General features: G+C 36.2%; 1 protein-coding gene across 9 annotated transcripts in view; it reads right to left on the bottom strand.

Annotated features, from left to right (window-relative positions):
- The window catches only part of LOC115215942 (ubiquitin-associated protein 2-like), a 107,191-nt gene that overhangs the window by 8,236 nt on the left and 83,460 nt on the right, over nt 1–15,495 (bottom strand). For 8 of the 9 annotated variants that reach the window (XM_029785311.2, XM_029785320.2, XM_029785314.2 and 5 more), the window contains 10 exons: nt 15,324–15,432; nt 11,739–11,993; nt 8,445–8,599; nt 8,130–8,340; nt 7,930–8,041; nt 6,988–7,619; nt 5,137–5,290; nt 2,795–2,883; nt 1,367–1,447; nt 1,134–1,227 (listed from right to left, as the gene is read on the bottom strand). In XM_029785311.2, the coding sequence (XP_029641171.1) occupies nt 1,134–1,227; nt 1,367–1,447; nt 2,795–2,883; nt 5,137–5,290; nt 6,988–7,619; nt 7,930–8,041; nt 8,130–8,340; nt 8,445–8,599; nt 11,739–11,993; nt 15,324–15,432 (1,892 nt within the window). The remainder of the gene's footprint in view (nt 1–1,133; nt 1,228–1,366; nt 1,448–2,794; nt 2,884–5,136; nt 5,291–6,987; nt 7,620–7,929; nt 8,042–8,129; nt 8,341–8,444; nt 8,600–11,738; nt 11,994–15,323; nt 15,433–15,495) is intronic. The other variant, XM_029785312.2, reaches the window with a different exon arrangement.

Here is a 15,495-nt window from a genome sequence, read left to right as displayed (position 1 = left end):
CTTCTTCTTAGCAGTAGCAGTTTTTTCCCCTTTTCACTGTTCTTTTTTGTCTTGCAAAATACTTGGCCACCACGTTAGCTCTGGTGGAATGAAAAAAGCATCCAGTGTAAGTTGTTGATGTTAGTAAGGGTATCCAGAAACCATGCCAAAGATGACACTGGAGCTCAATGCAGCCCTGCAGCGTGCCAGTTTCCTGTCAAACTAACCTGCCTATGGCAGCATGGATAGTGAACATTGAATGATGATGATGATGATGATGTGACCAGCTATATCTCATTCCACCAGATATTTTAAAGTATCTCAGCAGTAATTCCTAATGTACCAGGGGCTTTCTGTAATTGCCTTGTCTATGACATTGCTGTCAACAAGAATGGCTGGATGCTCAGTTGGGTTCATATTAGGAAGACTCTTCTTTTACCATGCATTACCAACATTTAGTAGCCTTCCATAGTAACACTTACACACCTCTTTCTTTTTAGAATTACTAAGTGCATTATCCATCTTGATTCTCTCTGATACACTGTCTTGTAATCTGGAACGCCTTATGCATGCCTCTGCTCCTCACACTGTAGAACATTGGCAAACCTTTTCCTTTCTGCTTACTAAATAGCCATGTTCCCTAGCTTCTCTTATAGCTACATGATTATAATTCTCTGCCGTCATGTTTTATCACCCTACCACCTTTGATCTGACTAGAATTTTGCCCAAGCCACAGATCTGATCTGTAGCCCTGAGTAAGTTGTTCTGTAAGAACTTCTGGTTGACCTTTATGTTATATGTATATTTCCTTCTCATCAAATCCTTCAATTAGAACACTTTTAAATCCCTAACTATGAATGTGTGTGTGATGATAAAGGATCAAAAGAAGGTGAATGCTGCCAAACCTATTCAAACAATGTAAGCTTGGGAGGGTGAGGAAAGAACAGACATAAAATGATGACAATTTACACACACAAATTTTATTCAATTATAAAAAGTCTAGCTATTCAAATTATATATCAAACTACATAACACTAGACAAGTTTTGCACTTTCAGTTTTGGTCATCACTTAACTATTGAATTACTGTTCTAGAATCTTTAAATAACCTAAAGTGATTCTGTTACATTAAGACATGCATCTTAGATTACTTACCAGAGTAACCTGGAACACTACCAAGAGTAGCTTGATCCCGGCTGGTTAATGTGGTGGGCACTGGGAAAGTTGCCATGTCATAGTAGTTACTAGCCTGCAGGATAAGAAAAATTGGTTTGTAATCACAGAGGGTAAAACACACACAAGTATAACAGAATGGAAAATATAAGAAATGTCAACAAGGTAATTCACATAATTACATTTAAAAGGGATGTGGACATAAAAATATTTACCATTGGCATTCTTTGTTGAATCATTTGCAGTTCATCATAGCTAGTAGTATACAGGGGTTGCTGAAGGCTCTGTGAAAGAGACTGGGTGGGGAGAAAAAAAAAATGAGGTACATTAACATACCTTTCAGCATTTCTTTTTGACAAGTAAATAAATAACCTAACATGTAATGAGCAATGTTTAATATTCTGAAAATCAAACCATTACTAATGTAAAAAGTTGGGGTAATTTTCTAAAAAGTATCTAAATTGAACTCAGGCAAGATAAAATATTATTTTTGATGAATCTACATGAACAGGAGTTTATCATAAAAACTTCATTTCAAACTAAAACCATGTATAGTTCTTAGGAACCAAAACAAATTACAAGCCTGTTTTACAAGTCCTGAAGAACCATGTCTTTTATGTAAAAGAAAATCCCATGTTAACATTAGGATAGAGATTATCTTGTATTAAGGTGAATGTCTCAAGGGTGGTGTTCCATCATCTGCACTATTATTATTACATCCTAATTTGGTCAAACTCTTTCTGACCATGACTTATTAGGACTTTATGATCCCACTCACTTGTGCTACTTGTTCCATTATAACCCCTGTAATACAGGTTGGTGAGTTTAACCATAGCGCCCAACGTGTTGTTGAAACACATTCAACTGTTTTGGGGTCTTCCATCTATTACAGTGATTCCCTCACCACATGCACTATGCCTACCTCTTTGCCCCTCCCCTCTTGTCTTCCCCACCATCAGAAACTGTATCATCTTTACTACTCCTGCTACTTCACCGACTCCTACTTTTCTGCACACCCCTTTCATCCGTAAGTCAAAACTTGCCTCCTCCTTTCAACCCCACCCGTTTTGATAGTTTCCCCCTTCACTTCTCACACAATCATACGAACAACCCATGCAGATTTATCCGCATGAACCTGCTCTGCATACCTGTCATAATAATCCTATCATCCTGACCCCACCACCAAACCTAGGGTTCATAGTCCAGCTGCAAGCTGCATAGCAACCTCATTAATGCAGGTGGCACAAAAAAAAAAAAAACAAACCTTCCCTGGTTTGCATTAAGAAGGGCATTCAACCATAAAAACCATGCTGAAGCAGATATTGGAACTCAATGATGACCTTGGATACATTGGATCCTGTCAAACAGTCCAGCTCATGCCAGCATGAAATATGGACATTAAATGTGCGAAATAAGAACATTTAAAAATATTTTTTCTGTCACCAACATCTGCCCCACTCAAAATAATCTTGTATCAATTACTATGGAGAGCAGATTATTCACAAACAGCATTTTTCTACAAAATGATGCTTTCTTCATATCTATTCAGCTCTTACAAATAAGTTGGTTCAACCACATTCTTAGGCATCAGAAAATTTTAAAGTCAAAGCTATAATAAAGAGCATTACAAAACTGATACTTACAAAGTAAGGTGGTATTGTACCTTGTCCCATTATGTATTGATGGCTAAGAAGGGGAACACCAGGAGGTAAGTTAGGTGGGGCTTTTCCAGCTGAGATAAAAATAAAAAAATAAAAAATTGTAGTCAAACTTGAAGATAGACACTATACTACAAACTGAAGTGTAATTCTAACTCCATTATAACAAAAAACATTTGCAAGGTGCTGGATCAGATGATACAAGTTCAGAAAAGGTTATAGCTGAATTAATTAGGAAGAGAGTTAGCATAGATGAGATGCTGTTTGGATTTGTGTCAGAGAGAAGCACTGCCAATGCTACCTTCCTGGTGAGGCGACTGCAGGAGAAATAGTTGGCCAATAGTTGTAGTAAAAATGGTACGCTCCTTCCCACGTGACAAAATGGTATGAAAGAGCCACTAAAAGTCAGACAGCTAGTCATTGTAGCAGGTCAGTAAGTAGTATAGTTGTTGTACAAGTTCTCGGAGTTAGTGTCAGTTACGTGATATATACGAGTTTCAAGTCTCAGCAACAAATGTTACAACTAATGAAGTTGGTAACAAAACCGGAAAGTACGTTTTCGTCAGACCATGTAGCAAATTCAGCAAATGAAATTAAATATGACCTGGAAGAAGGAATCACTTTTGAGGCATATTACCTAAGATTTGAAAAAATTTTCGAAAAAGAATACCAAGACTGGGTGGAAGAAAGGAAAACATATCTAATTCTGAGGAAATTGGCAATGACAGAGTATGAGAAATACTGTAGCTTTATATTGCATAAAGAAGTTTCAGACAAATTTCATGGACACAATTGACATTTTATGTAGGACATTTAGTGAAAAAAACGTTGGAAGTGCTTGAACACTGAAAAAAGTGATGACAATGTTACCACATATGTGGGTAGAGTGAACAGAGAGTGCAAGAGATTTAAACTGGATAAACTAACCCCAGACTCGTTCAAGTGCCTGATTTTTTGTTCAGAGACTTACTGCTAAAAAGGACACAGAAGTCAGAACAAAAATTCTCACGAAGCTGGAAATAAACCAAGATATAACTCTCCAGAAACTGTCAGAAGAGTATAATAGGATACTAAAAGGCATGACATAGAAGAAATCCAACACAGAGATTGTTTACAGGTAAAACCAGTGTGAAAAAGTCGGAAGACAGATAAAGTGTTTCACACAAAACATGATATACATCAAGAGATAAACCCATGAATCGAATGTGGCGGTAGGTACCCCCAAAAAGAGTGACCATTCAAAAAAGCAAAGTGTTTCCATTGTGGGAACACAGGATACATTAAATTGCACTGCAGAACTAATATGACGAAAATTGGACCAAATGAGAAAAAAAATAGTTTGTCATCAGAGAAAAAAGTTTGTACAATGAACAGAAAATTCATGAAAGTGAGAATTGAAACCACTTTTGTCAAAATGCAATTAGAATAAGGCAGTGACATCACTTTCATAAATGTAGAAACAGAAAAACAAATCAGTACACCAAAATTATTTAAATCAAGTAAAGTAGCATATGGTGTTACAAGAAATTATATTTCATCGGTGAATGTATTTGCAATATAATTTTTTGAGGTAAAATGAAAGGGGCAATCATTTATGTGTTGAAAAAAAAACCTATTTGGCAGAGAATACATGGAGTTATTTAAAATGTGGGATACCCCCATCAGTGTTCTCTGTGAAAATGTAGTCGGTATGGTTAAAAGTGCAAATGAAGTTAAACAACTGAGATAGAAAATTTTAAAATGGTTTCCAAATGTTTTTTTGGAAGGATTAGGCTGTTGCACTAAAACAAAAGGCAACACTTGTTTTTAGGCCCAAATGGAACATGTGTTGTTTGCAGCATTGAACGAATTCAATAAAGAGCTAGAAAGACTAGCTATAATAGGAAAAGTCGACCATTCGGACTAGTTAACTCCGATGGTTTGTGTAAAGGAAACAAAAAACAAAAACTTTTCAACATGACTAAATGACTGTTTACTCGAACACAACTATCTATTTATGTTCAACCAACCAAATCTGGCCTCTCTCACCTACCTTACAGTGTCACTCTAAAAATAAACAATCACATCATAAACCTTACATTTGAAAGAGTAATTCGAATGCTAAAGGGTTAAAGCTACTGCTGCTAGTAACATTGAAATTTTTATTTTTTGATTTTGTACTTAATATAAATTTTAGTAGTCCCAATGGCTGAGTGAATAAAGAGTTAGAAAGTTTAGATGAGTTTGGCATGTTTATTCTGATGTTAGTATAGGGTGTGGAAAAAAAAGCAATAAATGCCGAATCCTCCTTCCTTAATTCATAATTAGAGAAAAATGTAAATATTTACTGTTTGGTAGCTGTGGAGTAGCCTTTGTAGATGGCGTTGTTGTAGTTGCTGCCATCACAGAACCTGATGTGGTGGAGCTGGTCAACGAAGGGGTTGTGCTGGTCGTCGTCGTCAGACTTACTGTAGTTGTCGTTGCAGATACAGAATGGTCATACTAACACAAAAATAAAAATTACAGTGAGAACAAGAAGAAATACATAAAGCAACATTTGAAGCAATCAAAAACTGATATGACCATGCAATTTCTTCGATTTTAAACAAGGACTTCACTTTAAAAATCTCTTTGATGCTAACTTTTAACACACAAGAGGAGGAAATAACTTAAAAAATAATGGGCAAGTTTTCTAATGTCAAATTTAACAAGCAACACTGTTCAAGTTTGAAGAACTGGTTTTAGAGAAAACATTCCAGCAGCCAGTGATCAGATCAACAGGAGGAGGCTTGGAAGTTAGCAGAGATTGTCAAACACAGAAAATGAGAGAGCGAATGACATTTCTACTGGAACCAGTAGCTGTAAGAGAAACATTGCAAAACTGCTACACTAGTACCATGGAAAATAGGAGACAATAAACTAGATAAAAAAAAAACCAGCAACAGTTTATTTCTAATCTAACATAAATATCACGCTGAGCAAAAAGTAAGCAATGTTTTGAAATATGAAATTCATCACAATATATTTCAACAATGCAGAAATTTTATTCATCAAAACAAGCACCATAACAATCAACACATTTTATGCCAACGAGTTACAAGTTTGTTTATTCCGGTAACATAAAAAGCTGGAGTTCTTTGAATGCACTTTCAGTATCTTGCAAGGAAAAGTGGTAGTCGGTAGGAGAAAGGTCTGGGGAATAAACTGGGTGGGGAAGAACTTAGTAGCCAAGTTCCCCCAACTTCTGGAGCGTCATTAGTGAAATGTGGTCGAACATTGCCATGAAGAATGATTGTCTCTCTTCTGTTGACCAGTCTGGGATGGAGGAGTAGCAGTTTTTTTAATTAAATTTTGGCAATATGTTTCTGCAGTAATCATTTTTCTGGGTTTTAAGAAGTTATAGTGGACGAGCCAGCAGTGCACCACCAAACAGTTACAATAACCTTTTTGAAGAGCTTAGGTTTAGGGATGGTTTTGGTCCAATCACTGCGAAGAACGTTTTTTATTATTGCACAGAATCCACTTTTCATTGCCAGTTACAATACAGTCAAGAAATGGATTGGTTTAGTTACAGAGAAGAAGTGACAAGCAAATTTCACATCTGTGCATTTTCTCATTTTCATTCAAATCGTGCAGTACCCATCTGTTGAGATTTCTTGATTTTCCAATAGCATGCAAATGGTTGCAGGCAGTTTTCTGGCTAAAATGGAGTTCTTTTGTCAGTTTGCAAGTGATTTTAAGTGGATCTTTCTCAATGACGGTCAATTAAAGACCGTCATTGATGACAGATGGGCGTCCACTACGCCCACTGGTCATGTCTTCAAACGTTTTGTTGATATCACGAGTAATTTCAGCTGCTTTACATCCTTTATTGAAGCTGAATAGCAAAATTGCTTGAATATTGCACTCTGACAGCTCAATTTCAGATGACTAACAACAGTGAAAAAAAATATCAATGTTAATTTATTGATGCACTTGGGCAAGTCTACGTCTGTATTATCAGACAACTGCAAAAAAATGTTTAAAAAAAATTCAAATCACTGTAAAAATCCAGTACAAATTCTTCATGGTTCAAAACATTGCTTACTTTTTACTCAACCTGATATATTGTTATATGGACATACAACCAATATTAAAACTCCATAACCTAAGTGGTGTTATATAAAACAAACTATTGAAGTGAAAAGAAAGCCACATACCTGAGCTGAAGACTGAGAATTTTCTAGAGAGGTATCCTTAACTGTCATTTTGGAAAGAGATTCTGAAAGTTTAGCATCTGTGAGCGGTGATGTTTGGAGAGAACTGGGGTGAGCTGATCCATATGTAGGGTTGCTATATATAACAGGTGGAGGTTGAGATGTGGCAGCCAGATTAGCCTGGTTACTTCGCTGATATGATGACTGGCTGACAACTGTCTGATACGAATTAGCAGGTGTTGATTGGGCTTCTCGTGGGTGGTATGCAGTCGTTGAATTGCTGTTACTGCCTTGGGGCTGGTAGGAACTAGTCTGTGCAGAACTTTGGTACAGAGAGTTCTGATTGGGTTGGTTTGATGAGTAACTAGATTGTGATTGGAATGAAGAACTAGTTTGGTAGCCCTGATGGTTGTATTGGGGAGTATTTGGGTACTGTGTTTGATACTGGGCTGGATAATGAGCTGAATTTGATTGAGACAGACTGTTAGAGGGGTGGCTAAACACAGTAGTGGAAGATAATGAAGAAGTTACACTGGCTGGCTTGTGGCTCTGGTAACTTGCGGTAGGATATGTACTACCAGGGGGCGTGAAAGAGTTTAGACTGTTTGTTTCTGCTTTTTGAACAGGGACTGCACCTAAAAAGATAGCAAAATAAAATTTATGTAACATATAGTGTGCATATAGACATTTATTACTTCAAACCTTTTAAAATCTTACATTACACACATTTATTTCTTCAAACTCAGTTTCTCAAGTAAATTTCAGAGACTGACTTGATAGAACTCATATAACAAGAGTACATATTGCTAACTAATAAAGGCCTATTAAAGTATGAAAACAGAGGAGGAATTTGTGCAAATTAGAATATGTGAATAAAGAAGTAAAGAAAATACAGACAATGTGAGAGAGAGAGAGAGAGAGAGAGAGAGAGAGAGAGAGACTTACTTTGACTCAGGGAGCTAGGCGACTGGCCAGTTCTTGGACCAGGACCAATTAGTGGACTAGACTTCCGTTCATTTGGAGATGATGGAAATGGTATAGGATCTGGAGTGGCAATCTAGAAAAGTGAACAAATATAAATAAAAATTGTTCAATTAAAAATGAAAAGGTGTAAACTTATGCAATTTAAGCAAGCGTAAACTTACTTTACTTGCCTGGCCAACTAATGCTGATGCAGTCACCTCCTTCTTTGCAGGAGATTGGTAACTGTTGGGAAACATATTAGCACGAGCTGCTGATTGTTCTAGATGTCCGATCGACTTGCTGGAAGGATTGGATGACAACATTGATGATGTCATCACAGAGTCTGCTGATTGCTGGCTGGAGGAACTCATGTGGTTTGAAATGCCACTTGAACTACAAGATAATGTGTGTGAAAATTAAATTTGAAAAACAAGGTGATAAATAAGGTTTAAAACAATAGAGTGGAGAACAAAAATGGAAAAGAATAAAATACATACTTGTTGGTCACAGCTGTGGTGAAGCTGCAAGTTACAGCTGTATCACTAACAGTAAAGCTAAATGGGGAACTGTCGGCTCGGAATTCTAGATTACCAAACTGGACATCCAACTGAGGCATCAAGTGATGGGGCATCTCCACAGCACTAGTTGGGATCTGAAGAAAAAGGGACAAAAATATCATAACACTCAGACAAAGGCAAATCAATTCTTAGATTAACAACATCTCATAATCAGCTAATGTAAGTCAACATTTTATTTACTATTGATCTCTAAGAAGTGCGAATCTGTAATAATGGAAGAAACCTGTGGAAGAGGTAGACCTAGGGAAGCATGGGACCAAGGGAGTGAAGTATGATCTTTGGATGCTGAGTCTCACACTAGCGATGACAAGTGAGCAAGATCTTTGGTGATCTGCGGTGTGTGTGAGAAGACATAACAAGCTAAGAGAAATCAAAGTTGTGGCCAGTGCTAGTGACATGTAAAAGGTACTCAGTGCACTCTGTGGAGTGGTTGGCATTAAGAAGGGCATCCAACCATAGAAACCAAGCCAAAAAAGGACTGGAGGCTGGTGCAGTCCCAGTCAAACTGCCTTACCCATGCTAACATGGAAAACTGATGCTAAATAATGATGATAAGTGTGAAATCTCCCAAATAAGCTTTACACATCAACTATGTATTTAGAAATCAATACAACTATTCTCATTAGACCTTACTACTAATACCATTCTCTAAAATGCCTGGATTTTTAGTACATGTGAGATTATATATAACCATGGTAGATGTACGAAAATGAAGACGGTGACCCCAAAACTGGCGAGAGAGTTTGTTTGTGGAAAATGTGAGAAAGGAGCTGGAGAGAGCTGGCAGAACCAGTGGAAACGGTGAGAGAGTTTTATTATTTGGGAGATAAGGTAGATGTAAGTGGTGGATGTGAAGCAGCTGTGATAGCAAGAGCGAGATTTAGCTGGATGAAGTTCAGGGAATGTGGAGTGCTGTTATATTGGAAAAGGTTCTCATTAAAGATGAAAGGAAGGGTCTACAAGAGTTGTATGAGAGCTGCAATGCTGTATTGTAGACATGGTTTCTGAGGGAGAGAGAGAGAGAGAGATGGTAAATTTGAGAAGGACCGAGAGAGCAATGGTGAGAGAAATGTGTAGGGTGAGGCTGTTTGATAAGAGGAGGACTGAGGATTTGATGGGAATGCTGGGGTTGGAGGAATTGGTGGAATGGTTGGCAAGAGTGAATGGAGTGAGGTGGGTGATTGTGCTTGAGGTAAATGGAGCGCAAAAGCGAGGCAGACCGAGGAAAATGTGGAGGGGACAGATGGAAGATTGAGAGGTTTGGTTTGAAAAAGGAGGATACCCAAAACCAAGGTAAGATGGTGTGAGGGTAGTTGTTATGGCATTGATGTAGATCTGGTCACCCCTCTTAACGGGAACAAAACTCCAGATTTAAAAGACTAGATGATGATACTGCCTTATTATTGAATAATTACATGTTGGAAGACGTGTATAATTAAATGATGGAAAGGAAACATAAAAATCACAAAAGTTGCTCTGAAATCTAATATTACACTAAATAATGGTAACTAATTTTTCAACTCAATCTGCATTGTTGGCTATCAGAGGAGCCATAATGAATTGGGACCTGATCACTCATGTTGAACTCAAGGTCTGTACATACCAATAAATACCCGCCCCCCATATTATAGCTCTGTTAGCTTAATTCCAACATTTTACAAAACTAGAAGAGTAACTCCTTCAAATCCCATAAACCCCAGCCATCTTGACAGTTCAAAATTGAATATTTATCAACTGATGTTCCAGTCAAATGAACTTAGTGAAGATTCGGAAGTTGTAGCTTACATTAAAGCAAAAATGAAGAATGGTGAAATAGTTCAATGACAGAAGACGAAGTCTGTTAGCAACTGCATACTAAGACATGAAGCAAATTAATTTCTATTTACATGTGTCAGTGTAGGCATGGCTGTGTAGTTAAAAAGCTTGCTTCCCAAACCTGTGGTCTTGGGTGTCTTCTACTATAGATCTGGGCTGACCAAAGCCTTGTCAGTGGATTTGGTAGATTGAAACAAAGAAGCCTGTTGTAAATGAGAGTGTGTATGTATTCTTATCCTGAATATCATGTAATGCTTGTAAAATGACCACCACTCATGTGTTTCTAGTCCTCTGTGAAAAAACCGTCTGGTCACAGAAAATATTACTTTGCAGGAAAACAAGTATTGGTAACAATCCAGTCACATAAAGTCTATCTCAATAAATTCCACATGAGCCAGGCAAATATGGAGAAGTAGATGTTAAATTATATATATATATATAGAGAGAGAGAGATAGTTGATAGATTAGCTAATAAATGATAGGGATATATGATTCGATATGTAATAACTAAGACTATTATCAATTTTTTTTTTACTACACACCAAACTGCAAGAAACAATGTGACCATTTGCAGTTCTGAACAGATGTAACACAAATAAAGGATGGCTACTCTTGGGAGGAAAGTAAAAGCTTGTTAGTGGGATATTCCTCTAAATTTGGCTGAGCTCTTGCAGAAAAGACAGCGAGCCAATTATGCAAACCTCAGGTAAGGTTGGTGCCCAGTGGACTGTCAACTGAAATGGGTTTCCAATGTGCATTCTAAAAAGATTTCAGTATGTAGAGTATTTCCCATCTTTCACGAAAGAAATATTAGTTCAGCTTTTGTATAATTTAATTTCAACAGAAGTTTTCAAATTTACTGTAAATGGAATCACACATTTGCCAATACCATTAAATCCTTTCATCAATATGGTGTATGTGTTATTCTGTTGGGCTCTTCAAACATTTATAAATTCCAGTACTTCTGTGTTGTTAGATGCACTGAAACTCAAACTCCTATAAAGTGCATTATTTTATATTCAAACATTTAGATAATTTTACACTTCATTCACTTAGACTGAAATTACAGTAAATTTGAAATAGAAGTTCTGTTCTTAATTAATTCTAAGAATGTTTTTGTAAAATTGTGTTGTATAGACAAGCTTCATGTAGTAATAAACAAAAAAGTTATTCATGGATTTAAATTTGTTTCTTTCAAAATATTTTAGAATTTAATGGTATCACACATTCTAGTGAGGGTAACTCTCAGGCTGTTGGTTTTCAAACAGAAAATATGAAAAAAATTGAGAAGAATGGTGATATGTCATATTGCAGATCACTTCAATCCATGCCAGCAAGGAAGAAACATAGAAAAAAAAGAAAAATGAAGATAATTGATGACTTCTGATAAAGACAAACCTTAGATGGTGGTGGTAGCTTAGTCCGTTGAGGTTTAACTCTCTGTTGTTGTATTGTATGTTGGTTTGACTGTGTGACAGTTGTACTCCCTGAAACTGAATGAGATGTTGCTGGATGACCAGTTGCATTGGCAGCTGACAACGAAGCCAGATGACTACCAGAAGACTGCTGACCTGATAGAGAAACCATAGAATTCACAGACTGGTTACCAATAGAGGAGGGTAGACCAGACGTCTGATTGCTTGATGTTCCAATCTGGAAAAGTTAAAAATAATATTATTACTAATAAAACTTCTAAAAACAATTCATTTCATAAAATTTGAAGCATCTTATTTGTAATCATCATCATTTAACACCTGGATTCCATACTGGAATGAGGTAGATGGTCTGACAGGGTCTAATGAATTAAAAGATTGTACTGTATTGGATGCCTTTTCCTGGGACCAGCGCCTGCAAGGCTGAGGCCTGAAAGTGGCATTTATAACTGAAGAACAGAGGAAAGAGCAGAGTGAATGGCAAGAAGGAAAGAAGAGAATGTAGCAAGGAATAGGAGAGAGAAAGGGATACAACTGAAAAAATGATGGGCTATTCAGCATAAGAAGCATATATGGATAGAAGGCAGATGAGGGTAGAGAGGAATCTTCAGAGTCTATGAAGAAAAAATGTGTGGGTGTGTGAAAAGATTAAAGAGGTAAATATGAGATGGAGTTGTTGGAAAGGCAGGAGCTATGGGGTGGTGGTGGAGGAGGTGCAAAAAAAAAATAGACGTTATAGGGTACCACAAAAGTAGGAAAAAGAACACTGAATAGTTAGAGTGTCACAGATGGGTAGGAAGTGGAGAGGAAGGAAGGTGGAGTGGGGGAACAGTGGGTGGGTGGGTGCAGCAAGAGAAAAACTAGAAGGCATCCTTGAGGTGTAAGGGTGGGTAGTGGTATAAAAGTAAGATGTAGAGATAACTCAGGAGAGAGTGTGTACTGTGAGTACACACACACACACACACAAATATTTGTGGTAAGAATTGGAAGTTTTATCAACATAAATAAAACTGATTGCATAAAATCTGAGTCCAACTTGCTCTGTTGAATACCTAATAATGTCAAGTAATTGTCTTAACAAAATAATAATATAATACCATTAGAGTTGAATCGATTAGTTTTATAACAGCATTAGATTGACTACACACATACAAGCATTCCTATTGCTATGGAAGCCTTGTGAGCCTAAAAAATCTTTTTTTTTTCACTGACTTCCATGTAATGAGTCAATATGAAAATAGTCTTCATATTACAGAAAGCCACAAAGTTCCCAACACATAGAAACACCTGTATATTAATGTGGATAGCAATTAAAAGAATTTTATATTTTCTGAATATTTCTACACTGCCAGATGTGCAATGTTGCATACTGAGTGAGTCTATCATCATTATGTAGATAAAGAGTGAAGTTTAGGTTTTTGTTGGGCGAAACTAACACCAAACATGACCATAGTTGTCTTTCAAACTTGGTATAATATTCATCATCATCATCATGATTTAACGTCCGTTCTCCATGCTGGCATGGGTTGGACAGTTTGACCGGGGATCTGGGAAGCCAGAAGGCTGCACCAGGCTCCAGTCTGATCTGGCAGTGTTTCTACAGCTGGATGCCCTTCCAAACGCCAACCACTCCGTGAGTGTAGTGGGTGCTTTTTACGTGCCACTGGCACGGAAGCCAGTCGAGGCGACGCTGGCATCAGCCACGATTCGGATAGCGCTTTTTATGTACCACTGGCACATTACTTAATATTGTTTTGGCCTTACAGCATATTTATTTCTAGTTAATACAAATACATATATGATGGCTGTCAAATCATAGCTGAGTAAATGATTCTCACTGGAGCAGCAATGCCTGCGTAGAATTTTAGGTCCAATAAAGCTTATATGACACTGCATAGAGCCTTTTCACTACATTGATATGATCTAGAGACAAGATATCTAGGGCCAATATGGGTTGCAGCCTCAGGAATGTGGTAGTATCATGATCTGAAGCACAAACAAAAGATTCCCCAAAATATTCAATGCTATCACCTGCATATCTGTTTTTATATCACAGTGACCTTTGTCTAAAGAGACGATTTAACAAAAGCTGAGGGGTACCTCAATACCGGTGGTCTTCCAGCATGCCAGAAACCAACTTGAAATTTCTGATATATATATATATATATATATATATAATATATATATATATATATATATATATATATATATATAAATAATATATATATAATATATATATATAATATATATATATAAATAATATATATATAATATATATATATAATATATATATATAAATAATATATATATATATATATATATAAATAATATATATATAATATATATATATAAATAATATATATATAATATATATATACAATATATATATATATAATATATATATACAATATATATATATAATATATATATACAATATATATATATATATATATATATATATATATACATAGAAAAATTTTGCACACAAGTGCAGATTGGGCTTCATAATAAGTTTGCTTCCCAACAACATGGTTCCAAATTTAGTTTCACCATGTGGAACCGTGGGCATGTCCTCAGTATAGTCTGGGACTCATGAAAGCCTTTGAGTGGATTTGGTAGATAGTAGACAGAAATTGAAAGAAGTGTGTTACTGTTTTCCTGTCTTGACATCATGTGCCTCACTTCCAGTCTTCTGTGAAAACATGCTTGGTCATGGGGAAATATTACCTTGCTGGGAAACAGATGAGGGTTGGCAACAAAAAAGGCATCCAGCTGAAGAAAATCCACCGTAACAAATTCCATCCAACCCATTTAAAAATGGAAAAGTGGAAATTAAAACAATCATGATATACAGGGTTGGCCAAAAGTCACTTGACAGTAAATCAAAACTATCTAATTTCAAGATTTATTTATGTTTAACAACTGAATGAATTTAATAAAAGCATCTAAATATGAAACATGAAAATTATTCAAACTGAAGTCCTTCTCGAACAACACATTTTCCCATTTGAGTCCACACAGAATTACAGATAGTATTTAGGAAATTTTGATTTACTATCGGGTGACTTTTGGCCAACCCCGTAAGTATACATAAATAATCATTTTACATTAGAGGACCATGTCTTGTTCAAATGTTTTAATTTTGACAAGCATGGTCTCTACAAATGGATGTATTTTGTATATCTTTTTTCTTCATGACACCAATTCAAAAGAGGTCTTGCTTTCAATAGGACTAAAGGACCCTCTCAAATGCTCTGTTAACCCAATTAATGAACCACTTAGTGTCTACTGGGTGCCTTTTTTTTCATGGCACCAACACTTGGAGGATTGTCTTCTACAAACACACATGTAGGTGTATAAATCTGTAACTGCTTTAAGCTATAACCCTCTTTATATCTCTAACAAAAATACATCCCTTAAGTGTTTCAATTAAATTCCAAGATAATCGTAAATTTAAATTGTTTTCATAAAACGACTAACTTATTTTCATATGATTTTAGCAAATATAAATAATCATATCAAATTATTCATGTGAAAAATAATTACGTACTCCTATAGTATTTTTAAGTGATTCTGTTGCTTGCTGGTTGTACTGAGCAATGTACTGAGCTTCTGTTACAGGGTCTTGAGCTTTTTGAAGTAATGCACCAAGATCCAATCTGCAAAAGAGGTTTGCATATTAGTTAGGAAATTGAAAGTTTGACAAATATAAAAAATGACAT

This window comes from Octopus sinensis, linkage group LG9 (genome assembly GCF_006345805.1).
Source record: "Octopus sinensis linkage group LG9, ASM634580v1, whole genome shotgun sequence".
Lineage (NCBI taxonomy): Eukaryota > Metazoa > Mollusca > Cephalopoda > Octopoda > Octopodidae > Octopus > Octopus sinensis.
The sequence above is the reverse complement of the archived record's forward strand: the minus strand, read 5'-3'. Positions and strand labels throughout refer to the sequence as shown.